This window comes from Oncorhynchus mykiss, chromosome 7, assembly GCF_013265735.2.
Source record: "Oncorhynchus mykiss isolate Arlee chromosome 7, USDA_OmykA_1.1, whole genome shotgun sequence".
Taxonomy (NCBI): Eukaryota; Metazoa; Chordata; class Actinopteri; order Salmoniformes; family Salmonidae; genus Oncorhynchus; species Oncorhynchus mykiss.
In genome coordinates this window covers 23,106,348-23,134,106 of record NC_048571.1, presented here as the reverse complement: position 1 = coordinate 23,134,106, position 27,759 = coordinate 23,106,348, and the positions used below count along the sequence as shown (strand labels likewise).

General features: G+C 42.7%; 1 protein-coding gene across 1 annotated transcript; it reads left to right on the top strand.

Annotated features, from left to right (window-relative positions):
* The first annotated feature begins 462 nt into the window (after positions 1-462).
* Positions 463-27,465, top strand: LOC110527532 (contactin-associated protein-like 5). Its single transcript, XM_021608875.2, has 23 exons — positions 463-849; positions 1,301-1,411; positions 2,077-2,261; positions 3,345-3,492; positions 7,814-8,017; positions 8,200-8,384; positions 8,556-8,699; positions 15,089-15,362; positions 15,529-15,672; positions 15,855-16,020; positions 17,228-17,334; positions 18,998-19,117; positions 19,580-19,780; positions 20,349-20,505; positions 20,672-20,799; positions 20,995-21,165; positions 21,438-21,656; positions 21,811-22,050; positions 22,765-23,025; positions 23,130-23,263; positions 23,389-23,692; positions 25,572-25,634; positions 25,839-27,465. The coding sequence occupies exons 1-23, from the start codon at positions 726-728 to the stop codon at positions 26,093-26,095; spliced, it is 4,047 nt and encodes a 1,348-aa protein (XP_021464550.2). The 5' UTR covers positions 463-725; the 3' UTR covers positions 26,096-27,465.
* Positions 27,466-27,759: the final 294 nt, after the last annotated feature.

The window sequence follows — 27,759 nt, the reverse complement described above, 5'->3', positions numbered from 1 at the left end:
TGAATAACATCACTTTCAGTCCGAATGACCTTGCTGGATTAATGGTGCAGAGATGATATGAGATAGATTAGGATTAGGTTTAGTATATGATGACTAACACGTTACAATGCAATAATCTGTGCTATGCAATCACAATCAAATGCCAAGCAGCGTCGAATTAAATATAGGGCTGATGAGTTCATTATGGCATCTGAACTGAACAATCTATATGCGTCAAAATTGTTGGTCTCATGTGTTGATGCTATAGTGTGAAAGCACAGCGGGATATGCAAGTCCTGGCAAACGCTTGGGCGTCCGCGGAGCTGTCTGTGGTGCTGAATCTCTCTCTCTCGCTCTCTTTCTCTTTCTGTCTATTTGACACTTACTTTCTCTCTCTCTCACACACACACACGCGCGCGCGCGCTTGCAAATGAAGCAGGTGAGATGCTCACTGCGTGCTCAAAATTCTGATTGATTTCAAATTGGAGTCGCGACGATGCTTGTGCGTCGGAACGCACCAGAAGTAACCACCAATCCTTGATGAAGAACGTAAAGCTATTGTCCTTATAAATAGCGACTTTTGTTGCCTTGGAAACAATGTCTTTAAGATTATATTTGTGAGAGGGTCTCTACGATTTAATCACATGGCTTTTACAAAAATATTTCGGGGGTAGAGCTGGAAAGCCACAGGAACATTCTGAGTCCTGGGGCACACACCGGATCTATATTCTGGAGACCACGGGCAGATGCTGTACCGCAACTTGGATATTATGCCTGCTGTGTTGGCGAACATGAGCTCGAGAAGCGCCTCGTGGTTCTATATATTCAGTTACTTTGTTTTAAGTATTTTTGGATCCATACATGCAGCAAGTAAGTCAATTGCAAGTCTGTTTACAGCAGGCTAACCTATTCGATATCGTTGTTTAAGGTTGGCAAATATGTCTGTCACACTCTGACACTCATCCAACTCAAGTTTCGTCGTGATATTTGAGAGGTCTATATATATAACATTTTCCCACACTAACTCTGGTAGGCTATTGTTTTAAGACATTAGCACACTTATGTTAGGCTAAGAAAATGCATTTGGTGGGCTTGGGACGAATATTCAATTGTCTTATACAATTGCATGGAGTCTGTCGACTTCAAGTTGACAGGTGTTAAATGCTCATTAGGCTACTCAATGTAACTGTTTTGGAGGAGTCAGAGGAAGTAGGCTACTGTCTCAGGTGGTTTGCTGGGACATTCCCTCTTTCCCTCCTGGTGGTAGTGTTTCACACTGTTGTTCACTGTAAGGTATAAAATAACCAAGATCCTCTTTCAGATAATTGCAATGGACCATTGCTATCCGTTTTGCCTGAGTCCTCCTTCGAAAGCTCTTCAACATCCTCCAGCAGTCAGCTGCCTCACTCTGCTAAGCTGAACAGAAGAGAGGGTAAGTGTTGCCCCGTTCACTGGAAGCAAAATATTGTCAGTTCTAGTGAGGGATTTGGCTGTATTGGCCGGCATCATTAGAATATGAAGATTCAGAGTGTTTAATAGTCACATGTACAGGGTTGCAGGTGTGACTGCGGGGTAAAGTGAAAATCGTAGGCTCCGAGCTCCGACATACAGGACTAAGGGAATTAAAATCATGAAAATGGTGCTAAAAAATACAGCAGAAGAAATAGCGCTATATACATCATAACTCTAGCAGTGATTAAAAAAATAAGTGTCCATTGGAGTGGAGGCTGTTGAGAGGGTGGGGGGACTGTTGAGAGGGGGGGGGGGGGTGGGGGGGGGGACCATAGGGGGAGCAGCATGACCATTGAGTGAGCAGCATGACCATTGAGTGAGCAGCATGACCATGGAGTGAGCAGCATGACCATTGAGTGAGCAGCATGACCATTGAGTGAGCAGCATGACCAATGAGTGGGTGTGAGGACCAAATGAAATAAAAACAATAACAATTATGCTCAAACAAAATACATAAATAATATACATATTAACAGCTGCAACAGTGATGAATGTCGTTGTTAGTTGTCACAGAGACACAGACGCGCACACACGCACACACAAACACGGAGAGACTCACACCCATTGTACCTTTTCCTGCACCAGGCTGGGCCCCGGAGCGGTCAGACAGACAGCCGTGGCTCCAGCTGGACCTCAGGCAGAAGATGGAGGTCACGGCCATCGCTACACAGGGCCGCTCAGGGAGCTCTGACTGGGTGACCAGCTTTATGCTGCTGTTCAGTGACTCTGGCCTTGCTTGGAAGCAGTACGGACAGAGTGAAGACACTGGGGTGAGGCTCTGCCTGTCTGGCAGGTTGATGTTTATTGTCATGAGTCATGCCCTGGAGGCAAATAAGCGGCTTTTCCCGCTAGATGGGCCAGCTGCAAAGTCAAAATTGGCTATGTCATATAAATTCATGAAAACTCAAATGTTACCATGTCACTGGATTTAGGTTAAAAGTTGGGTGAAAATAATATGAAATTCTGTTCCTCAGAATAGAGGGCATTTGAAGTTGACATGTCCCTTCAAAAAGCATAATGAGAAAAACAAGATTTGTGTAAGAAGTAGGGATTCATTTCAGGTTTTAACGGGAATTCTTCCGTGGCAGATATTATAAGACATTTTAAAGCTGTAAATTAGAGATTTTGGTTAAGTACATCACAGAAAAGTAGAATGCGAAAATGAAATGTTTTTCTGTAATTGATGGAAGAAAATAGGAAGAAAATCAGAAAGAATGAAAATCACACTTCTGAAAATACTAAATTTAAACTTTTGTTCACCTCATCAACCCCCAGCTATTTTCTGCTCTCTGTACTCTCCCCCCAGAAGCTTCGGGTGGCCGCTTGAGAGTTACACAGAGCATAAAACACAGTCAACACAGTCTTCTGCCCTCTAGGGTCCAAGCTCTGCTGCCTTCCTTTTTGCTTGACTTGAATAACTTTATTTTGGGGGGGTTTGTTTTATTTGAACAACTTCTGAATTGATTTGTGTGGCCACTGGGCCCACCAGAGACAGAGGTCGCTATTGCTTCTTCTCATGCTGAAAAGCTAAACAAATGGGCTCAGATGGGCTTAGGCCTTCACAGAAGAACCAATACAAGTCCTAAAATAGCTTCATCCTCCCCTTAAATCTCATGTTCCTCCTCATTCTTCTCAAACGCTTTGGGGAAGAAATAGAAAAACTGCATCTTGACGCAAAAGCAAAGCCCTCATTTGCCCCCGTTAGGTCTGGCTACTATTCGTGGCTTTTTTTCACACAATCTTTAAATGAATGATGACTTTTCATGATCTGTTACCAATTGTTAAAAACTTTGATTTGAATGGGTTTTGACCAATCTAGAAAATATCTATTCTCCCGCTCCTCTTCCCAGCAGACGTACACAGGGAACACTAACTCAGAGGGTGTGGTCCAACACAAGCTGGTCCATTCCATCGCAGCGAGGTTCCTACGCTTCGTGCCACTGGACTGGAGCACTACAGGATGGATCGGCCTCAGAGTGGAGGTCTATGGCTGTGTATACAGTGAGTGGGTCATCACATCAGGCTGTCTCTAGTCAGGATATTGTTTGTGTCAGTTGTTTGATCACCGCCAACCGCCCGACTACATGTGATAGTGAAAATCGGAGGCCCGCAAATATAGAAAATGTGCTGTACTCTGACTGTACGGCACATTTTCTATATCAGAGGTGGCAAAAACATTTTTGACAGGCCTTTTTAAGTTTCTGCTTATAATTTCAGATTTTTTTGTATGTTATTCGTTACTCAACTTGTCTATAATTAGGTACATGCAGCTTCTCTTCTGTCATCACTTGTTGCTCTCGAAGACCAAATAAACCCTTGCTCACCAGAATAATGTCATAAATTGACAGAATTAATGCTTCAATCTAGTTGACATCACTAAAGTTTGTTTTCGCTTTCCTCTTTCATCTCTGCTTCTCTCGCGCAGCAAAGACGTTTAGGGACCGAGGAGAAAATGCAATAATGAAAAAAAAAACTTGCCAGGGTCTGGGAGCACTAACAGAAAAGATTAAGAACACTATTTTGGTGTGTTGAGTCCAGTTAGGTGCAGAATTAGATACATTTTCTTTCGGTGCCATTTCCTCCTTCTAAAGCAGGGCTGCCCAACCCTCTTCCTGTAGATCTACTGTCCCGTAGGTTTTCAGTCCAACCCTAATTTAGCATATCTGATTCAGCTAGTTAAGATCTTGTTGAGCAGCTAATTCGTAGAATCAGGTGTGTTAATTAGGGTTGGACTGAAAACCCACAGGACGGGAGCTCTCCAGGAAGAGGGTTGGGCAGCCCTGCTCTAAAGCTTCTTAACACCATTATAATGCTTTAAATCCTGTCTAGTGCAGAATTAAATCCATATTTCTGAAGTCTCTTAATGTTTCACGTTGTGTTATATATTTGCCATTTTATACCATTTTGGCAGACATTGTCAGGCGTAGTGTTCAAATCACCAGCAGTAGCTGTAGATTGTCCTGAAAGAATTGAGGATTCTGCACCTGCCTCTTTTGTTGACAACCACGTTCTTCGTATTATTCTTTGGTATTATGGCGGTCCACAAATAAATGTTAAATGTGCCTGGCGCCACCTACAGTATTGGCTGTGTATCAGCCTACTATTTTGGTAGTATAAATTCATTACACTTTGTGAAAAAATTGCCCTACCAACTAACCCTTACACCCATTGAAACCTAAAACTATTCCACTACTTGGTCCTATCTGATCCTACACCAGGCCAGCAGCCTGGGAGGACGGGACACTATTGTTCAAAACACCTTGTAACTCTTCTGCAGTAAAATCTCATACACTCAAGTACTTCTCTGCAACTGCCACCACAACATCTATCCTCTGTGATTTACGTTCCAGTCCTGCGGTACAGTTGACAACATTGAATGTGGGAATGAGTGCTGTCCTCAATGAATGTCAATTTTCCTGACGGTTTTGATATCCATTCATCATGATCTATTACATCTCATGGCCACAACAAGCTGTTTTAATACTAATATAGAAATATACTTTTCTTTCTTCAAACATGCATACAGAAAGACACCATTTTGAATGGCCCACAATCTTCTAAAAACAGAGTTGTGTGGCAAGATAGAAAATGTGAGGTGATTCAAACTAAGCGCTTCCAATGAGGGATGCTAGGTAGCCTAGTGGTTAGAGAGTTGGGCCAGTAACTGAAAGGTTGCTCGATCAAATCCCCCAGCTGACAAGGTAAAAATCTCTAATTTTGCCCCTGAACAAGTCAGTTAACCCACTGTTTCTAGGCTGTCATTGTAAATTAGAATTTGTTCATAACTGACTTGCCTAGGTAAATAAAATGAGTTCAATCACTACATTTTCTCTCTGGTTATCCTCATGAAAGATACTGTACTTCAATTTTGAGCAACATGTTAATTTGGATTTATTCTAACATTATTTTTGGTCAAATGAAATTAACAAATCACTGAAATGACTTTGACAATGTATTGAGAGGGGATACAGATGTGGGAGAAACAGATTGAAGGGAGCGTGGAATTTAACCCCGGTCTTCGGTGGGGTGAGGAGTGATGTGTCTAAGTCAGCTGCGTTAGGCCTATCGCTATACCACGTGCTTTGCACGACTTGCATTCATTTTTATTAAGTACTGTGTATATAGTGCATTCGGGAAGTATTCAGACCCCTTTCCACATTATGTTGCATTACAGCCTTATTCTAAAATGGAATATATATTGTTTTCCTCATCAATCTACACAATAATAAGAATTTGTTCTTAACTTGCCTAGTTAAATGACAAAATAGATTTTTTGACATTTTAGCAAATGTATAAAAATGAAAAAGTGAAATATCACATTTACAGAAGTATTCAGAACCTTTACGCAGTACTTTATTGAAGCACATTTGGAAGCAATTACAGCCTTGCGTCTTCTTGGGTATGACGCTACAAGCTTGGCACACCTGTATTTGAAGAGTTTCTCCCATTCTTCTCTACAGAGCCTCTCAAGCTCTCTCAGGTTGGATCGGGAGCATCACTGCACAGCTATTTTCAGGTCTCTCCAGAGATGTTCGATCGGGTTCAAGTCCAGGCTCTGGCTGGGCCACTCAAAGACATTCAGAGACTTGTCCCGAAGCCACTCCTGTGTTGTCTTGGCGTGTGCTTAGGGTCGTTGTCCTGTTGGAAGGTAAATCTTCACCCCAGTCTGAGGTCCTGAGCGCTCTGGAGTAGGTTTTCATCAAGGATCTGTACTTTGCTCTGTTCATCTCTCCCTAGATCCTGACTAGTCTCTCAGTCCCTGCCGCTGAAAAACATCCCCACAGCATGAGGCTGCCACCACCATGCTTCACCTTAGGGATGGAGCCAGGTTTCCTCCAGACGTGACGGAGCATGGTATTTAGGCCAAAGAGTTCAATCTTGGTTTCATCAGACCAGAGAATTTTGTTTCTTATGGTCTGAGAGTCCTTAAGTGCCTTTTGGCAAACTCCAAGTGGGCTGTCATGTGCCTTTTTCTGAGGAATGGCTTCCGTCTGGCCACTCTACCATAAAGGCCTGATTGGTGGAGTGCTGCAGAAATGGTTGTCCTTCTGGAAGGTTCTCCCATCTCCACAGAGGAACTCTGGAGCTCTTTTAGAGTGACCATCGGGTTCTTGGTCACCTCCCTGACCAAAGTCCTTCTCCCCCGATTGTTTTGCCAGGCGGACAGCTCTAGGAAGAGTCTTGGTGGTTCCAAACTTCTTCCATTTAATACTGATGAAGGCCAATGTGATCTTGGGGACCTACAACTCTGGATACATTTTTTGGTACCTTTCCCCAGATCTCTCCCTCGACACAATCCTGTCTTGGAGTGCTACTGACAATTCCTTCAACCTCATGGCTTGGCTTTTGCTCTGACATGCACTGTCAACTGTGGGACCTTATATAAACTTTCCAAGTCATGTTCATTCAATTATATTTACAACAGGTGGACTCCAATCAAGTTGTAGTGAAGTCTCAAGGATGATCAATGGAAACAGGATGCACCTGAGCTCAATTTCGAGTCTCATAGGAAAGGGTCTGAATACTTATGTAAATAGGCTATTTCTGTTTTTCATTTGTAATCCACTTGCAAACATTTCTAAAAAAGCTGTTTTCACTTTGTCATTATGGGGTATCGTGTTTAGATTGATAATAATTATTTTTTTTTTAAATCAATTTTAGAATAAGGCTATAACGTAACAAAATGTGGAAGAATGGAAGAGATCTGAATACTTTCGGAATGCACTGTATGTTGGTTGTTTTGTGGAGTCAATTTCTATTGACCCCAGAATCATTTCTTACAGTGTTGCTGTGTGGTTGAGCGGGTGAAATTCCAACGAGATGTACTATGTTATTGCCCCTCCTGTTTCTAACCTGTCCCAATAAAGCATTGAAAAAATGAAGGTGGAATTCAACAACAAGAAATTATCAATAGGCCCTTATCAATAAACCATTAATTGTATGAGAAACATTTTCACAACACTCTCTTAAAAATACCGTTATTCAAGTTGAAGAACCACTTTGGGGGGTGTTTCAGACTATTTTGTTTCTGTTTTACAACACATTCTGTGTATTAAAACACTCACATTGGGTTTACATTCAAACACCCCCTAAACACCAGATCTCAGATTAGGTATACTACTTTTCATGGTTATTTTTACACTGCACCTGCCCTTCCTCCACACAATATGTGTGTGTGTGTGTGTGTGTGTGTGTGTGTCTGATAATACACTAATGCACTATAAAGCATTAGCACAAATTTTAACGTTATGCTGATATTCAGTAGATGGGTAATCTGACCGTGCTTTCTTCATGTTTATCTTCATCCGCTATTGGTTCACAGAGTCAGATGTGGCAGACTTCAACGGCAGGAGTGCTCTGTTGTACCGGTTTAACCAGAAGTCCCAGAGAACGGTGAAAGATGTGATCTCCCTCAGGTTTAAGAGCTACGGGGCAGACGGGGTGCTGGTGCACGGGGAGGGACACAGAGGAGACTACCTGACATTGGAGCTGCACCACGCGACCCTGGCTCTGCACCTCAACCTGGGTAAGCACAGTCCAATGGTCCCAAAGCACTATTCCCTTATAGTAGTTCTATCATTAGGACAAAATCAAATGTACAGTATGACATGCTGATTCTGAAGACTCCTCATTGAACCTCTGTGTGTTGTACTCTTCTTCTTCCCTCCTGCTCCTCCTCCTCTTCCTCCTCCTCCTGCCTCTCTCTAGACGACGCTAAGCTCTACCCCAGCAGTGCGAATGTGTCAGTGTTCCTGGGCTGTCTCCTGGATGACCAGCTCTGGCACTACGTCCTAGTTAAACGCTCCAACAAGCAGGTCAACCTCACCGTGGACGGGCACACACGTCACCTCAGCACCACAGGTGTGGAAGACTCACTGGAGGTGGACTATGAGGTGCGTCATCACTCATTCATGTACTGTATTTCATTAGAGCCATTGCAAACTATGCTCCATAAATCATTCATTCATCCGTACATTACTGAATTAAATACATTTAGATGTTTTTTAGGGGTTGATCATATCAGTAATATTTTGTTTTGAACCCACTCTCTTTGTGTCTCAAAGCTCAGCTTCGGAGGGATTCCTATACCCGGTAAACCAGGAAGCTTCCTTAGGAAGAACTTCCATGGCTGCATAGAGAACCTCTACTATAATGGAGTCAACATTATCAACCTGGCCAAGCGACGCAAGCTCCAGATCCACAGTGTGGTAGGTGTACTTTAGATAAAGCATACTGTATGCACACGCTGCACTCCAACAAGAATGACCATTCATTCAAATAATTAAATAAATTACGCCTAAATGAACCAGTATGGATGAATGTGGGGTGTTTTGCATTAAAAAACCAGGCGGTTCGAGCCCTGAATGCTGATACTCTGAAAGCCGTGGTATATCAGACCATATAGCATTGGTATGACAAAAACATATCTTTTTTACTGGTTTAATTACGTTGGTAACCAGTTTATAATAGCAATAAGGCACCTCGGGGGTTTGTGGTATATAGCCAATATATCATGGCCAAGGGCTGTATCCAGGCACTCCGCTTTGTGTCGTGCATAAAAACAGCCCTTAGCCGTGGAATATTGGCTATATACTACATCTCCTCGGGCCGTATTGCTTAATTATAAATGAGTTTTGTGTCATGAAGGTTCACACCTCTCAAAATACATTTAGAAAACTACAATGCTGGAAGACAATGCATATATACAATTGAATGGTGGTTAGGAGGAGGCAAAGTAGATTACGTTTTCTCAGTCCATTACAGAACGCCTCTGCTCGGTCTATTTTAATATAATAATGTTATAATACAGCTATCTCTAGAACCCTTTGGTGACCAATTACAGGCGGGCGCTGAGCCATGGACACCCACTCCCTCCCAGCCGACGGTGAGCACTGTCTGTGGAGGTAATGTGTATGTCCCAAATGGCACCGTATTCCCAATATAGTGGTCGACAAGAGTAGTGCACTGTAAAGGGAATAGGGTGTCATTTGAGGCGCAACCCAACGTGAATATGTGGTCGATAGACATGTTGAGGAGGCGGCAGTAATGAGAAATGAAAGGAAGCCACTGTTGTCATTCTTTTCAGCCCACCTGGGCAACTGTGCAGAAGGCGTACCTGGCACATTGCATAGAAGCTTTTGTTTTTGGACCATACTTGCCCATTATTGGCCCTCTTTATCCTTCAGCTTATCATTCTTATCATTTATCATTTATTTATTCTTATCATTTATCATTCCTGCTGCTGGTGATTCTCTGATCCACCTCTACGCAGACGACACCATTCTGTATACTTCTGGCCCTTCTTTGGACACTGTGTTAACTAACCTCCAGACGATCTTCAATTCCATACTACTCTCCCTCCGTGGCCTCCAACTGCTCTTATATGCAAGTTAAACAAAATGCATGCTATTCAATCGATTACTGCCCGCACCTGCTCGCCCGTCTAGCATCACTACTCTGGACGGCTCTGACTTAGAATATGTGGACAACTACAAATACCTAGGTGTCTCGTTAGACTGTATACTCTCCTTCCAGACTCACATTAAGCTTCTCCAATCCAAAATTAAATCTAGAATTCGCTTCCTATATCACAATAAAGCATCCTTCACTCATGCTGCTAAACATACCCTAGTAAAACTGATCATCCTACCGATCCTCGATTTCGCCGATGTCATTTACAAAATTGCCTCCAACACTCTGCTCAAAAAATTGGATGCAGTCTATCACAGTGCCATCCGTTTTGTCACCAAAGCCCTGTCGTGTCTTTGGCTATGCCGGATTAAGTGATATGACATGCTATTCTATAAAATAATTTATCCGTAATTAATATTACCTGATTGAGCTAATTATGTAAATGTAATTAACTAGAGAGTCGGGGCACCACAAAATAATATTTATAGAGCTGTTATCTTCCGAATAAACTCTTAAAGACCTAGTAATATTTTACATCAATAGCAGTCAATATTAATCGTCACCTTAATTCAGTCTCATCTGAAAGTTGTGAATTCTTGGTTATCTGCACGAACCCTGGCTAACAAGTTGAATCAGCAATACAAAATTGGGTTTAATGATTTTTTTACTAAATACCTAACTAATCACACATAATTACATATACACATAATTAATCATAACTTGATTACAAATTACGTCATAAAGGAAAACGTCCCTAGCGGGCGGAACAGATATGACAGCTGGTTACACAAAAGAAAAGGGGCTGGGTTTGAGTGAAAGAGCGGGAAGACTGAGGGACACAGGGAGAAGCTGTGCTATCGTAAATACAGTATTTTATGCATTCTAAATTACCACCCATTTGGAAAAGGAAAATGCAATAAATATTTACTCTGAGCTGCGCTTCGGTAGGTTGGTGGTAGATGGAACGCCGTGTTGCCCAACCGAGTCCTTTGTCCTTTGAAGAATGTATCTGCTGGTAAATTGAATACGTTGCAGTAATGTCATTGTGTGGTAGACGGGATACTCTGTCTGTTCCTTCCTAACCTGCGTTTGCAGCTGCTGTTGCTAACTCAACGGCTAGGAGGTATCACTTCTGTAGTGAATAAGAGTTCAAAGTTCATACCATTCACAACCAAAGCTCACGCTGATGTTGGCTTCGTTCTGTAGTTATTATCTGAACCATTCTGACATCGGAAAGTCGTCCTCACATCCTCGGAACAGGAGGTTATATGGTCGTCAATGCTTTAAATAGGAAGGGAGAAAAGGGGTGTGTTTCATAGTTTACAACTTACATGTATGTCTCCTCACGTGGGCGGGCCACTTAGTCAGGCCTAATTCACTCATGAAAACCCAATTCTCACATTTTAGAAGCTAAAATCACATTTCATCCCATCACAAATAATTTCATATTCAAACATCTACATTGAACAACAATACCATGTGAATCCGATAACTCTGATGTGTAGACTTTACACTGTAGAGTTTGTCATCTTATCATTGATGAGAATGTCTCAGATGACAACCGAACTGACATCATATTCATTAAGTACCACGGCATATGTTTAATTGGTCGGATTACCAGAATATAGTTCATTTCCCCCCACCTTCTGATGTTCCCAGAATCTCTATGTTAAACAAGGAGTTTGCAAATGTAACATCAGTAGGGTAGAGAGAGGAAAAAGAGGGTAAGAGGTATTTATGACTGTCATTAACCTACCCCCAGGCCAACGTCATGACAGCCCCATATACTACCCACCACTGCGACCTGTACACTCTCGTTGGCTGGCACTCGCTTCCTACTCGTTGCCAAACCCACTGGCTCCAGGTCATCTACAACTCTTTGCTAGGTAAAGCCCGCCTTATCACAGCTCACTGGTCACCATAGCAGCACCCATCCGTAGTACGCGCTCCAGCAGGTATAATTCACTGGTCACCCCCAAAGCCAATTCCTACTTTGGCCGACTTTCCCTCCAGTTCTCTGCTGCCAATGACTGGAATGAACTGCAAAAATCACTGATGCTGGAGACTCATATCTCCCTCACTAACTTTAAACACCAGCTGTCAGAGCAGCTCACAGATCACTGCACCTGTACATAGCCCATCTGTAAATAGCCCATCCAACTTCCTCATCCCCATACTGTATTTATTTATTGATCTTACTCTTTTGCATCCCAGTATCTCTACTTGCACATTCTGTTACGCCCGTCATTAAATGAAGACCAAGGTGCCGCGTGGTAGGCGTACATTTCCTTTCATTTTAAATATTTCACCAAAAACAATGAACAACTCAACGAACGAAAAGCTTAGGAGTGCAACCCATGCAACAAACAAAGACAAGATCCAACAACAGAAGGTGGGAAAAAGGGCTGCCTAAGTGTGATCCCCAATCAGAGACGACAATAGACAGCTGCCTCTGATTGGGAACCATACTCGGCCAACAAAGAAATATAAACAGATTTCCCACCCTAGTCACACCCTCACCTACCAAATAGAGCATTTAAAGGCTCTCTAAGGTCAGGGCGTGACACATTCATCTTCTGCACATCTATCACTCCAGTGTCTAATTGCTATATTGTAATTACTTCACCACCATGGCCTATTTATTGCCTTACCTCCCTTATCCTACCTCATTTGCACACACTGTATATAGACATTTTGTACTGTATTATTGACTGTATGTTTGTTTATTCCATGTGTAACTCTGTGTTGTTGTATGTGTCGAACTGCTTTGCTTTATCTTGGCCAGGTCTCAGTTGTAAATGAGAACTTGTTCTCAACTAGCCTACCTAGTTAAATAAAGGTGAAATAAAATACATTTTTAAAAAAAATTACCTTTACCATGAACTGTGGAAACCAATGCTGTGGAAACCAATGGAAACCGATGCTGACTGGCGGAGAGTCTGTAATCTGTTAGGGGACAGTTTCAGTATTTGTATTTATTATGGTTCCCCATTAGCTGCTGCCAAGGCAAGTAGTGATGAAATCAATCTCTCCTCTACTTTGAGCCAGGAGAGATTGACATGCATATTATTAATGTTTGCTCTTTGTGTACATCCAAGGGCCAGTCGTGCTGCCCTGTTCTGAGCCAATTGCAATTTTCCTAAGTCCCTCTTTGTGGCACCTGACCACACAACTGAACAATAGTTCAGGTGCGACAAAACTAGGGTCTGTAGGACCTGCCTTGTTGATAGTGCTGTTAAGAAGGTAGAGAAGCGCTTTATTATGGACAGACTTCTCCCCATCTTAGATACTGTTGTATCAATATGTTTTGACCAAGGTTTAGTTGAGGTTTAGTGTTTAGTGAATGATTTGTCCCAAATACAATGCTTTTAGTTTTTGAAATATTTATCACTATCTTATTCCTAGCCAACCCTTCTGAAACTAACTGAAGCTCTTTGTTAAGTGTTGCAGTCATTTTGGTGTAGTAGCTGATGTGTATGGTGTTGAGTCATCTGCATACATAGATACACTGGCTTTACTCAAAGGCATGTCGTTAGTAAAGATTGAAAAAAGTAAGGGGCTTAGAAAGCTGCCCTGGGGAATTCCTCATTCTACCTGGATTATGTTGGAGAGGCTTCATTAAATAACACCATATGTGTTCTGTTAGACAGGTAACTCTTCATCCACAATATAGCAGGGGGTGTAAAGCCGTAACACATACATTTTTCCAGCAGTAGACAATGATTGAAATGTCAAAAGCCGCACTGAAGTCTTACAAAACAGCCCCCACAATCTTTTTATCATCAATTTCTCTCCGCCAATCATCAAGTTATTTGTGTAAGTGCTGTGCTGTTGAATGTCCTTCCCTATAAGCGTGCTGCAAGTCCATTGTCAATTTGTTTACTGTAAAATAGCATTGTATTTGGTTAAACACATATTTTTCAAAACTTTACTAAGGGTTGGTAACAGGCTGATTGGTTGGCTATTTGAGCCAGTAAAGGGGGCTTTACTATTCTTAGGTAGCGGAATGACTTTTGCTTCCCTCCAGGCCTGAGGGCACACAATATCTAGTAGGTTTAAAATGGAAAATATGGCAAATAGGAGTGGCAATATCGTCCACTATTATCCTCAGTCATTTTTCATCCAAGTTGTCAGACCCCGGTGGCTTGTCATTGCTGATAGACAACAAAACTTTTTTCACCTGTTCCACACTCACTTTAGGAAATTCAAAAGTAAAATGTTTGTCTTTCATAATTTGGTCAGATATACTCGGATGTGTAGTGTCAGCGTTTGTTGCTGGCATGTCATGCCTAAGTTTGCTAATCTTGCCAGTGAAAAAAACATGAAAGTAGTTGGCAATATCAGTCGGTTTTGTGATGAATGATTCAATGAACGATGGAGATGAGTCTGCATTTTTTCCCAAAATGTTATTGATGGTGCTCCAAAGCTTTTTACTGTCATTCTTTATGTAATTTATCTTTGTTTCATAGTGTAGTTTCTTATTGTTTTTATTCAGTTTAGTCACACGATTTCTCAATTTTCAGTACGTTTGCCAATTGGTTGTGCAGCCAGACTTATTTGCCATTCCTTTTGCCTCATCCCTCTCAACTATACACATTTTCCATTCCTCATCAATCCACAGGGATTTAACCATTTTTACAGTCGTTTTCTTAATGGGTGCATGCTTATTAGTAACTGGGATAAGAAATATCATAAAAAAAATGTGTCAAGTGCAGATAGACAGCCAGCGCCTAAGTTCTGTTCTCCTCTGTGGCAGGCAGCAGGATCGAGGATGTCTTCACAGCTAAGCTGAGCATTTGTATCGGACAAATACTGAACTCTGCATTCACTCTCACTGGTCCTTCATTCTCCCTGGGACATAAAAGCTGAATTAGTGATAACATTTGACATTTCCATGGCCTTTCCACTCAGATGACCATGAATAACATTGTGTCTGCTAGTGTGTGTGTGTGTGTGTGTGACGTACGGTATTGTCAGTGACGCATGCACATTCCTTCTCTATATGTCACAGGAAAGGACAGCAGAACAGGCACACAAAAGGAATGACTTTCCATACTGTATACAATGTCCATCTCTATGAACAGTTGCTATTTAGCAACTAAACTAACTAAATAAAATACATTAGTAGGCTACCACTGAATGGGTATAGTATTGATCCCTACTTGTCCTTTCCCCTGTTCCCCAGGGCAACGTGACCTTCTCGTGCTCTGAGCCCCAGCCCCAGATGGTGTCCACCACCTTCCTGTCCTCTAGCAGTAGCTACCTGTCTCTACCCCTGGAGCCTCTTGGGGTGTGGGGGCTGGACGTACACTTCCACTTCAGGACCTGGAACCAGGAAGGACTTCTGTTCTCCACCGGCCTGGCACAGGGATCACAGCACCTGGTTTTGCAAATCAGCAGAGGCCAACTGCACCTAATGGTCCATGGAGCTGCTGAGCAGAAAACAAAAATTTCCATAGGTTAGCAGCTAGCTTGCTAGAAAAAGGCACCTAATGGCATGTCAGAGTGACTTTACGGTGGCTAATGTTTACTACGTTTGCTAATAACAATGAACTGACAGCATTATGGGACTGCAGTAAATGTAGCCTAACCCATGCTGTGTTTTTCTGTGTTCTGTTTTACTAGAAGGCAGTGTAACTGATGGACTGTGGCATTCTGTTAGTCTGAGCTACAGAGATTTGATGGTTTCCCTGGTCTTGGACAATGAGCCAACATCTACCATGGACGTACAAAGTCATGCAGACTCAGGCAATAGTGTATTTTTTGGAGGTAAGATGGCAGTCTTTTAACTATTGCTTATTATTGGTGGAAAATTGGTAACGACTGTGTCTTAAATTATGCTTGAATTTCTTAGGTGTGTGTTTTAATTAGATAAGTGCTTCATCAAAATGTGTTTGATTACTATTTCTGGAATGATTTAGCAATACAAATATTGTCATGATTTCCAACAGGTTGTCCCCAATACAGTGATGGCTGTAAGAACCCTACTGTGGCCTTCCAGGGGTGCATGCGTCAGATCCTCCTAAACAACCAACTTATGGATCTACCCCGTGTGCAGCAAGGGCTTTTGGGTAATTACAGCAAGCTTCAGTTCGACATCTGTGGGATCCGCAACAGGTATGCTCACAAAATCTCAACAATTCATGTTTTTATATCTTGTATATATCTTTAGTTACTGTAGGTGACACTGTTCTATTCCATATAAGGGAAAGTATCTCTGTTTCTGTCTCTTCAATCTATCAGTATGACATGTGTATGACCTGAGATCAGATGGAAGGACTCCCATTACAACAGACAGTATGACATGTGTATGACCTGAGATCAGATGGAAGGACTCCCATTACAACAGACAGTATGACATGTGTATGAACTGAGATGAGATGGAAGGACTCCCATTACAACAGACAGTATGACATGTGTATGACCTGAGATCAGATGGAAGGACTCCCATTACAACAGACAGTATGACATGTGTATGACCTGAGATCAGATGGAAGGACTCCCATTACAACAGACAGTATGACATGTGTATGAACTGAGATGAGATGGAAGGACTCCCATTACAACAGACAGTATGACATTTGTATGACCTGAGATCAGATGGAAGGACTCCCATTACAACAGACAGTATGACATGTGTATGACCTGAGATCAGATGGAAGGATTCCCATTAGAACAGACAGTATGACATGTGTATGACCTGAGATCAGATGGAAGGACTCCCATTACAACAGAGAGCTTTTTCCTGGGCTGGATCCTAAATGGCACCATAGTGCTCTACTTTTGACCAAAAGTTGTGTACTATATAGGGAGCCATTTGGGACGCATACCCCTGGACTGTATGCCTGTACTGTCACACTGCCAAAGCCAGAAACATCCTCTGAATAATTAATTTGTGTGTGTGTGTGTGTGTGTCTCCCATCCCTCCCTTGGCATCTTTCCCTGCCAGTATTGATTTGCCCGTGTGCCAGCTCTGACCATTAGGCTGAGTGAGAAATATGTTGTGGCTGTGCCAGAGCAGGCAGCAGTGATTAGGTTGACGCGCTCCAGGAGTCATACTCTGTTTCCTCCCTAAGCCTGCTCTATTGAGGAATGGAGGGGTGGAGGGAACAGGCAGAGGAGACAGCACAGACAGTGGTGATATCGAGATATTATAGACAGTGGATATGCAAAGACACAACACTATGATAGAGGAACTGCCTTATATATATATATATATATATATCTTTTTATCTTCTATTAATGGCTTTTCATGCTACTGTATGCCGCTCTGCAGTCATGAGTAATGTTCGGAGTGTGAACATGTCTCTCTCTCTCTTCGTAGATGTCTGCCTAATTTTTGTGAGCATGACGGACGATGCACCCAATCATGGGATACTTTCTACTGTGATTGCTCAGGGACAGGCTACACTGGAGAAACCTGTCACAACTGTAAGTCAACCTGTCACAACTGCGGCCCAATAGTAATGCCCGTGATAAATTTGGGCTGACTTTGGATATCCCTATGGGGCTAGTTAGAGACCATCGGTAAATTACCCAAGGTACATGGGACAATGTGTTCAAATTCAAATTCCAATAGTTCCAAATTTCAAATGCTTAAAAACCTCAAACCAACTATACATTTTAGAAATTCCTATACAAATATTGAAAGCATTTAATGAGAAAACTAAAAGGTGTGTAATATGAAAATATTGTCTCATTTACATTGTGTAATTTATTGATGGTCCCTAACTAGCCACAGGGATAGGCTATCCAAAGTCAAACCAATTTTGTCATGGTCGCACACCAGCTGGCTGAATCTAATTGGCTAAATTATTTGGTTAACTCTTCCCACCAGCGAAGACACACAAGAGACCCACATCAAACTACACCCCAAAACCAACTCGTCGCCCTTTAAACCAACTCAGTCGCCCTGTCTCCTTCATGATAATGAAAATATTTACCTGTGAAAAGATACAGTACAAATACACTCAGTGGACAGTTTATTAGGTACACAACCTTGCTCGAGAAAATGGTTCGCTCCTACAGACTGTGAGTCGCGTTGCCATGGCTTGCTACATAAAGCAAGCAGACAGGCATTGAGGCATTCAGTTACTGTTGGATTGAACTTTAGAATGGGCAAAAACGAGTGAGTATGGTGTGAGCCAGGCGCACCGGTTCCAGTATCTCAGAAATGGCCGGCCTCCTGGGCTTGTCACGCACAACAATGTCTAGCGTTTACCGAGAATGGTGTGATGAATAAAAAACATCCAGTCAGCGGCAGTCCTGTGGGTAAAAACAACTCATTGATCAGAGGTTGAAGGAAAATGGCAAGAATCATGCAAGCTAACAGGAGGGCCACAAACAGGCGAATAACAGGAAAGTACAACAATGGTGTGCAGAACGGCATCTCGGAATGCACAACTTGTCGGTCCTTGTCACGGATGGGCTATTGCAGCAGACGACCACACCAGGTTCCACTCCAATCAGCTAAAAACAGAAAGAAGAGCCTCCAGTGGTCACGCGATCACCAACACTGGACAATTGAGGAGTGGAAAAACATTGCCTGGTCCGACGAATCCCAGTTCCTATTGCGTTCCTATTCCGAATTTGGTGTAAACAGCATGAGTCCATGGCTCATCCTACCTGATGTCCACCCGGTACAGGCTGGTGGCGTAATGCTGTGGGAAATCTTTTCCTGGCACACATTAGGTACCTTGATACCAATTGAGCAGCATTTCCATGCCCAAAGAATTCAGGCTGTTCAGGGTGTACCTAACAAAATGGCCACCGAGTGTATATTATGTTTAATATACTGTATAGAGTGACTAAAGTTACATTAGTGTTTCCACTATTTCCCATCACTGAACTCTCATTGATATTCCCATCAGGGTGTCATAAATTGTGAAGTGGAGGGCACTTTACTGACTGCTGAATTATAATGTACGTCAACCCCCGGTTAAAAGCTGCCGTGCATTTCTTCTTCAAACCATTACCGTTCACACATTTTGCGTGTGACAAGACAATGTAATTGAGTGCTCTTGGCATACGTTCATACATTTACAGAAACACGCGTATGGGCTATTGATATAAGTACTCATCTTGCTTCCCACAGCTATTTATGAAGCGTCGTGTGAGGCACACCGACAAATGGGGAGTACGTCTGGCTACTTCTACATTGATCCAGATGGGAGTGGTCCTCTAAAGGCAACACTGGTCTACTGCAACATGACTGGTGAGCTCATGGCTTGGCATAGCCTGGTTAAACCTGACTGAATTCTAGTGAATCAATGGTGAGCACAGCGTTTGGTAACCAGGCTAGGCCAGGGAAGCTACTGGTGCAGTTTTTGGATATTCTCAATTAGATAATATGGGGCTAATGCGATTAAGGTCTTTCTTGGAAAAGAGATGTTATCTCAATGAGAAAAACCTGTATAAATAAAGGTAAAATAAATAAAAAATGTAAAAGTGTGTCCACCACTTTACACATCTTTGTTTATCTCTGGTGTACTTTCCATACAGTTGACTAACCTGAATTAAATTAACAATTAGAAATGTGAAGGACACCTATCTTGGAAAACAAAATTACATTCTAGAAGTCTTTCTCATGCTAATATGATAATCTGGATTATCCACTGTGCTGTTAACCCGAATATCCTGTATATAAAGTAGAATGCCTGCTCTGTCTTCCCTATAGAGGACAAGGTATGGACAGTGGTGGGCCACAACAACAGTGGGTTTGTGAATGTGACTGGAGCCACAACAAAGAAGCCGTATGTGATGCGGTTCAACTACACAGCCTCCCTGGAGCAGCTCCGCACTCTGATCGGACGGTCTGAGCACTGTCAACAGGAAGTGGTCTACAGCTGCAGGAAGTCCCGTCTCTTCAATACTTGGGGTGAGTCTTATTGGAAGCCTGATAAGTGCAAACAGTATACAGAGAGCTCAAGTTGAATTCAAATTACATAATGGATTTCTGCAAAAAAAAAGTTGTGCGAAAATATTCAGAGTGAGTTCTAAGTATTGCCGAACCCTCTGCTCCCTTTGATTCCAACTCCCACTGTGAAAAAAAGCCTCACTGAGTTCTTCTACTGTCTCGCCTGGGGATTTTTTGTTTCTCATATGAAATATTGATGCGGGCGGTCTTGTTTTAGATACAGGCAAGACAATATGTCAAGACGAGGTATTTCACCAACTTGCGGTGGAATTGCCTACAAAATCAATTAGTCTCCCTAGGCAGACGTTTGCCTCCCACGGCGTGCGTCGTAGGGCCGGGTTTACAGGACTAAAAATCAATCATGTGTTTTCTATGATGGCAGAAGATGAACCTTTGTGTGTAGCAGGTGAACATGTTCTATGTGCCAAGCAGATCACATTGGCCAGTCAAAGAGGAGAGTTGAACATGTGATACATCGTTTTCTTTTCGTAGAGTTTGCATGATGGAAATAAATGTGCCTTGGTTGTAGACGGGAGGCCCCTGTCGTGGTGGCTGGACGGGAGTGGAGAGAAACAGACCTACTGGGGAGGCTCTGTACCTGGGGTCCAACAGTGCTCCTGCAGCCTGGAGGAGAACTGCATCGACATGAACTACTTCTGCAACTGTGATGCAGACACTCACTTGTGGTACAGTGGATGCCAATGTGTTTTATGACCTGCATTAACAACATTCATGTGTTTTTACCAATCAGTCTTTCCTTCTCTAAATGGATCATTTCTCAGAGCTTTGAGCACATCTTTAAATTGAGTAAACTGAGGTTGTGTCTAAATTTATATTGCCTTTTTCCAACAGGGTAAACGACACAGGATTGCTGTCCTACAAAGATCACCTACCACTGACTGAGATTGTAATAGGAGACACCAACAGGACAGGCTCAGCGGCTGTATACAGAGTCGGCTCCCTTCACTGCAACGGTGACAGTAAGTTTAGTTCAGTTCATATAATTATCCCAAAAGCGAGTGTGCCAATAATAATTATATTTTTTGTTCGTACAGACTATGCCAACAAAAAAGTGCTGTATTTTTGTAACAGTAGGGGGAGGTCAGGTAAATTGTCTGAGTTATTACATTTTTAGTTACTTCATTTTTTAACTGTACAGGAAACTGTATTTGCAGGGTTCCTGTGGAATTCAGCCTCTTTCTATCCTGGGTCGTCGTCCCTCCACTTCCCTAAGTTCCAGGCTGAGCTCAGTGCGGACATCTCCCTGTATTTCAAGACCACAGCTTCCTCTGGTGTTCTCCTGGAGAACCTGGGGACCGCTGACTTCATCACCCTGAAGTTGACCAGTGAGTCTGTCTCTCCCTGAATCTCAAATCAACCAAACCCTAAGTCCTCTCTAGTCACTTGTGTAAATGAGCACCTCAAGTTGAAACCTTTTCTGTTCTAGATGAAAGATGACTTGGACTTGATTAGATAGTTCTGATAACATTATGGACAACTGTGGTTTAGTAGGGAGAATACATTGGCCCAGGAGCCAAAGACTCCAAGCCAAAGACAAATCCATCTTAAACAAAAGTGGGCCACATTTTGAACTTGAATTTCTGTCTGTCCTCCTCAGCTCCCTCAGCTATAACATTCATCTTTGACGTGGGGAATGGCCCGGTGGACTTGACGGTGACGTCCCCTGTCCCCTTGAATGATAAGCAGTGGCACTACGTTAGGGCTGAACGCAACCTGAAGGAGGCTTCCCTGCAAGTGGACCAGCTGCCCCTACACACTCTGGAGACCCCCTCTGAAGGGCACTACCGCCTGCAGCTCAAAAGCCTACTGTTCATAGGTAGGCACTAGACTCAAGTCAAACCATAACAACACTTTCTTTGCATATTAGATACTGTTTCGTTCCACATTGGAAGTAGTATTCTTCTATTTCAAGAGCAGTTTAAACATACTGTTTATACTTCCTGTGTTTCCTACCGCCTACTTCCTGCCAGGAGGATCCACCTTCAAAGAGAGCAGTTTCCTGGGCTGCATCCGTGCATTGACCCTGAACGGCGTGACCCTTGACCTGGAGGAGCAGGCCAAGTTGACCCCAGGAGTGACCCCAGGCTGCCCTGGCCACTGCAGCGGCTCTGCTAGTGTCTGTCATAACAGAGGGCGGTGTATGGAAAAAAACAGTGGATATGTCTGTGACTGTACACACTCTGCCTACAATGGACCACACTGCAAGAAAGGTGAGTAACCCCAACAAACAGCAATAAGCTAAAAAAAAAGATTGCGAGAAGCTGAGTTAATGACTCTCTTTGTGGTTAGGAAAATGCATGAAAGTATGAAATTAGATTTAGAAAAGTATTATTTCAAAAGATTATGGAAGTGTATTTGATCAAAGGGGTGATCAAAGCATGTATTAAAAAGATCAGAGATGCTTTCTTTTCAATCCCTTGGGCTCTTTCATTTCCCTAAATCTGAAACTAATAGGACGGGCCAGGACATATTTTCTGTTGGACTGAATTCCATTCAAAAGCTGTGTTCATGCTGGCCTGACACACAACAGGACTCCTGCTGAGACCACGCCACCCATTATAGATGAATCCTGTATTCATCCACTGGCATCAAAGCAGGTTTTATCACTTAAGATATTCAGATATCACCTATTCACAGCATTTTGAATGAGGTTTCTGGACAGGGTCGTGCTTTAGGGGTAGAGGCACTTGGTACCTCAGAGAATATGGGACTTTTGTTTGATCCATTGATGATCTAGCCGTGTGTCTTTGAGTTTTACTCTTTCAAAGCATCCCTTTTGTTCTGACCCATTCAACATTCAGATAAGCCGGTTCTTGCTAATGCTGTCTGAATCCGTGTCTGAGATCAACAGCACAACACAGCACTACTGAATGAGGAGCCTTCTGACACTAATAACGGCGTCCGTGTTTGTATCCCTGTGACAGAAGTGTCAATGTCCTTCGAGAGTGGCTCCTCGGTGACCCTTACCTTCCAGATGCCTTTCCCAGTCATGCACAACAGAGACAGAGGTAGCCAGTCGTCTAGCCGTCAGCCAATCCATAGCCAGTCCTCAGGCATCTATGCCCACGATGGCGAGTCCAGAGAAAACGTTGCCCTCAGCTTTCTGACGACTCGCACCCCTGCCATGTTACTCTGTGTCAGCACCTACCATCAACAGTACCTGGCTATCATCCTGGCTAACAACGGTAGCTATCTTTTTGCTATCTCCGCCCATTGTTCTCTCTGTGTTTATCTCATAACAAACACCGCAAGAGGAGACGCTTTTTATGATTTTCTTAAACTTTTGTAGGGAGTCTGCAGATCTGGTTCCGTCTGAACAGAGAGGAGAGAGCCGAGATCTTTACTCCCAAAGCCTCCAGCCTAGCCGATGGGCAGCTCCACCGTGTTCAAGTACACCGGGAAGGCAAAGACATTTATGTCCAGGTCAGTAATCTCTATCTGAATCTATTTCAACATAGCAAAGCATTATGCTTATAGCATAGACAGTCAGCCCACCTTGATGGCATGTTCAAGTTTATTTGGAAATGTTTGCTTTTTTCTTCAACCAGATTGACAAAGACATCAACCAGAAATACAACCTTTCTTCTGACCTGAAGATGAACACACTACGATCTCTGACTTTGGGTAAAGTCACAGCTACATCAGCAGGACATGCTGGTTTGGCTGAGGAGGTGCTTAGGGCAGGATCCAGGGGTTTCATTGGCTGCCTGTCGTCTGTCCAGTTCAATCATTTGACACCGCTGAAGACAGCCATTCTGAATCATGGAAGCTCATTAGTCCATGTTCTTGGCAATCTAGTTGAATCGAACTGTGGAGCCTTAGCTGATAGTACAACTTCACAATCAACATCTGGTGAGTTTAATAGCATTGATGTGAATCAAGTTTGGCTTCACAATATGGATTTTATTTATGTAATTCTATTAGCATACAGTGCATTCGGAAAGTATTGAGTTTTCCCACATTTTGTTACATTACAGCCTTGATTCGACCATTATTTCCCCTCATAAGTTGACACACAATACCCCATAATGACAAAGTAAAAACCGTTGTTAGTTTTTTTCCTCAGTACTTTGTTGAAACACCTTTGGCAGCGATTACAGCCTCAAGTCTTTTTGGGTATGACGCCACAAGCTTGGCACACCTGTATTTGGTAGTTTCTCCCATTCTTCTCTGCAGATCCTCTCAAGCTCTGTTAGGTAGGATGATGAGCTTCACCGCACAGCTATTTTCAGGTCTCTCAAGAGATGTTTGATCGGGTTCAAGTCCGGGCCCTGGCTGGGCCACTCAAGGACATTTAGAGACTTGTACCGAAGCCACTCCTGCGTTGTCTTTGCTGTGTGCTTAGGGTCGTTGTCCTGTTGGAAGGTGAACCTTCACCCCAAGGATCTCTCTGTACTTTCCCCCGTTCATCTTTCCTTCGATCCTGACTAGTCTCCCAGTCCCTGCCCCTGTACAACATCCCCACAGCATGATGCTGCCACCACCATGCTTCACCGTGGGGATGCTGCCAGGTTTCCTCCAGACGTGACGCTTGGCCTTCAGACCAAAGAGTTCAATCTTGGTTTCATCAGACCAGAGAATCTTGTTTCTCATGGTCTGAGAGTCCTTTAGGTGACTTTTGGCAAACTCCAAGTGGGCTGTCACACCTCCCTGTATACCACTGCTGGCTTGCTTCTGAAGCTAAGCAGGGTTGGTCCTGGACAGTCCCTGGATGGGAGACCAGATGCTGCTGGAAGTGGTGTTGGAGGGCCAGTATGAGGCACTCTTTCCTCTGGTCTAAAAAAAAATATCCCAAAATCCCAGGACACTGCCCTGTGTAGGGTGCTATCTTTCGGATGGGACGTTAAACGGGTGTCCTGACTCTCTGAGGTCATTAAAGATCCCATGGCACTTATCGTAAGAGTAGGGGTGTTAACCCTGGTGTCCTGGCTAAATTCCCAAACTGGCCCTCAAACCATCACAGTCACCTAACAATCCCCAGTTTACGGTTGGCTCATTCATCCCCCTCCTCTCCCCTGTAACTATTCCCCAGGTCGTTGCTGTAAATGAGAATGTGTTCTCAGTCAACTGAGATAAGGTAAGTTGACTGATGATGGATAAATAAAAATAAAAATAATAAAACATAATAGACAGTTGTGTGCCTTTCCAAATCATGTCCAATCAACTGAATTTACTACAGGTGGACTCCAATCCAGTTGTTGAAACATCTCAAGGATGATCAATGGAAGCAGGATGCACCTGAGCTCAATTTTGGGTCTGATAGCAAAGGGTCTGAATACTTATGTAAATAAGATATTTCTGTTTTTTATTTGTAATACATTTGCAAAAAAAATTCAAAACCTGTTTTTGCTTTGTCATTATGGGGTATTGTGCTTAGATTGATGGGGGAAAACATTCATTTAATCCATGTTAGAATGAAGCTGTAACGTAACAAAATGTGGAAAAAGGGAAGGGGTCTGAATACTTTCTGAATGCACTGTAAATCCAAATTATGCAAAGGGTTGTAACGACTGTAAGTACCACAGAGTGGGTCTTTAATGACTCATTAACTTGACCTATCTCTTTTAGGTTTTGACATGAGTAGGCATAATTACTCAATTAAATGACTCATTGATTGAAATGCCTTTATAAATTCCACGTAGCCTTTCATCGTCCACCGAATATAATTGAAGGTCATGTCTGACATCTCCTTTGTTTGCTTGCTTCCTTTCTTCTGGAATAAATCATTCAGAGGGCGTCGATAGGGGCATAGATCGACTGAAGAAGACAAGAAGTGATTCAGCAGTAATTGGAGGTTAGCCAGAAGATCATCCCCAGTTATCTGTTTCTTCATAATTGCAATGATGTAGCAAATTATTTAATTTCTGTCAGTGTACAGCCATTCTCCCTGAAACAAATACTCTTGACTTTAGAGATATTAAAATTTACCAAGTAACCCCTGGAATTATTCACTTTAAAGTAAAAGCAATGTTCTCTCTCTCTGGCTCTCTCTTCCCAGGTCTCATCACAGCTGCGTTCCTCATCACCCTCTGTGCCGTGGCCGTGACGTCGTGCTTCCTGTACCGCCGCTGCAGCCACACCCACACCCACCCCCAGGAGAAGTCCTCTATCTCACAGAAGAAGGATCCCAGACACAGCCCGGAACACAGCTACCCTGCAGGCTTGGAGAACAGCTATCCTGTAGACTTGGTCTTGGATCTAAACCTGGACCTGCTCAGCTCTGTGAGTCACAGCAGAAAGGAGTACTACATCTGATGCCACCATAGCCTTCTTTGCCCAATCTCCTGCCTCCTGTTCCGCACACTGTTCTGCCTGGCCTCAAATACAGAACAGGCCCGCCTGGGTAGGTTAGTCACCTGCCTGTCCCTGGGCTTTCTATGAGCAGTGATCATTGGTGATCCATTCCCTGTGTGGCTCCAAGAATGACCCAACAGAGGATGGTCATTCCGCAGTTTTATATCTCAAAGGCTGTTTATTGGGGCATGGGAGCTGTACCACTTTTTATGTGCAATGACAATTGGAGAACATTTATTATATATCTACTTTATATTATATTGCCCTAACGTCGGGAGACAAAAAGCCTCAAAGAATCAGATCCACCCCAGTGACTTTATAAGCTCGCTTTATATAGCCTTCCATTCTGAATGTACAATTAAAGGGATTTATCCGTTTGGGGTTGGTTGGGCACCGGTACTCTAACTCACTTACTTGTATTCACTTGTGGATTGTGAATGTGATAACGACTGATTAATGATGTTCGCCCATCTGCCAAGGCAAGGTCTGAGCAAGAAATGCACCTGCTCATGCTCCCTGGCTAAACCACTGATCAAATCCCACTGAGAAGCATTGTGACTGTGTGCCAAGGACCTTGTGGCTGGCCCCTTTTTGTTCTCTGAACACATCGGTTTTCTGTTCCCAGTACGTTGTTTTGTTGGGCCCTCACTGCCAATAACCCTTTCATTTTTATTTTTTTTGCATCTAAAGTCACTGACGTCCTGCGACATGTTATGAATCACCAAAGAGTGGTACAGTAAACGGATACTAGATGTCTGAAAGTCAAAGTGTAGTACAGTACAACGTTATGTGATTGTGCTAGTAACTTTTGAAATGAATTCTCTCATAGACCTTAAGAAGATAATCAGAGGGAGTTTAGGGTATAAAGGTCGTTTCATTCTCAGGAGAGCGCTTGTTCTGGTTGTCGTCGTTGTGAGTTTTGTTGAACGGAGAAGTACAGTGTTGTACACATTTGCTACGGTCTCCTCCAGAAACCATGTTACTTGCTCTTACGTTGGTAAAACGTCAAGTCTTCATATTTTGCACAATTAGCAAACCAACAGAACAAGTCAATTGTACAACAAATCTGTGTGGCAAGCTTGCTATACAAACGGAACATGTATTCGGGGGACGATTTTCTGTCATGAAAGACCCACGATAAAGGATTGTTATTGGCTGTTTATATTATTTCAAGTGCATTAGGTCATTTATCTACAGAATGTTATTGTAAAAGATGTACCTCACGGATACAATTAATTTGAATATTCTATTTATTTAGAATTTGTTTTATAGAATTATTCAGGTATATTGTAAACAAATGTATATTTAATAAATACATTTTTACAGCTTTACGTGAATAACAGTATATGTCGTGACTTGATATGTGTTGTTCTTATCTCGCTATCCCAAATCTCTTTAGCCTCTTCCAGCTGAGCTTGGGTCAGTACAAAGTACACACTGTTATCTGTCATAATGTCTTAAAAACATATGTGATCAAAGTCTGGCATTGTGATTTATCCGCTATATAATTTACCCCACACTATCACAAACCAGAAAAAGAAAACTCCTAAAAAGTGCAGGAAGAGCATATTTATGAGTAATGCTCTTATGCGGCCATTTTTTTTTTTTTTTTTTTGCCTTCAAGG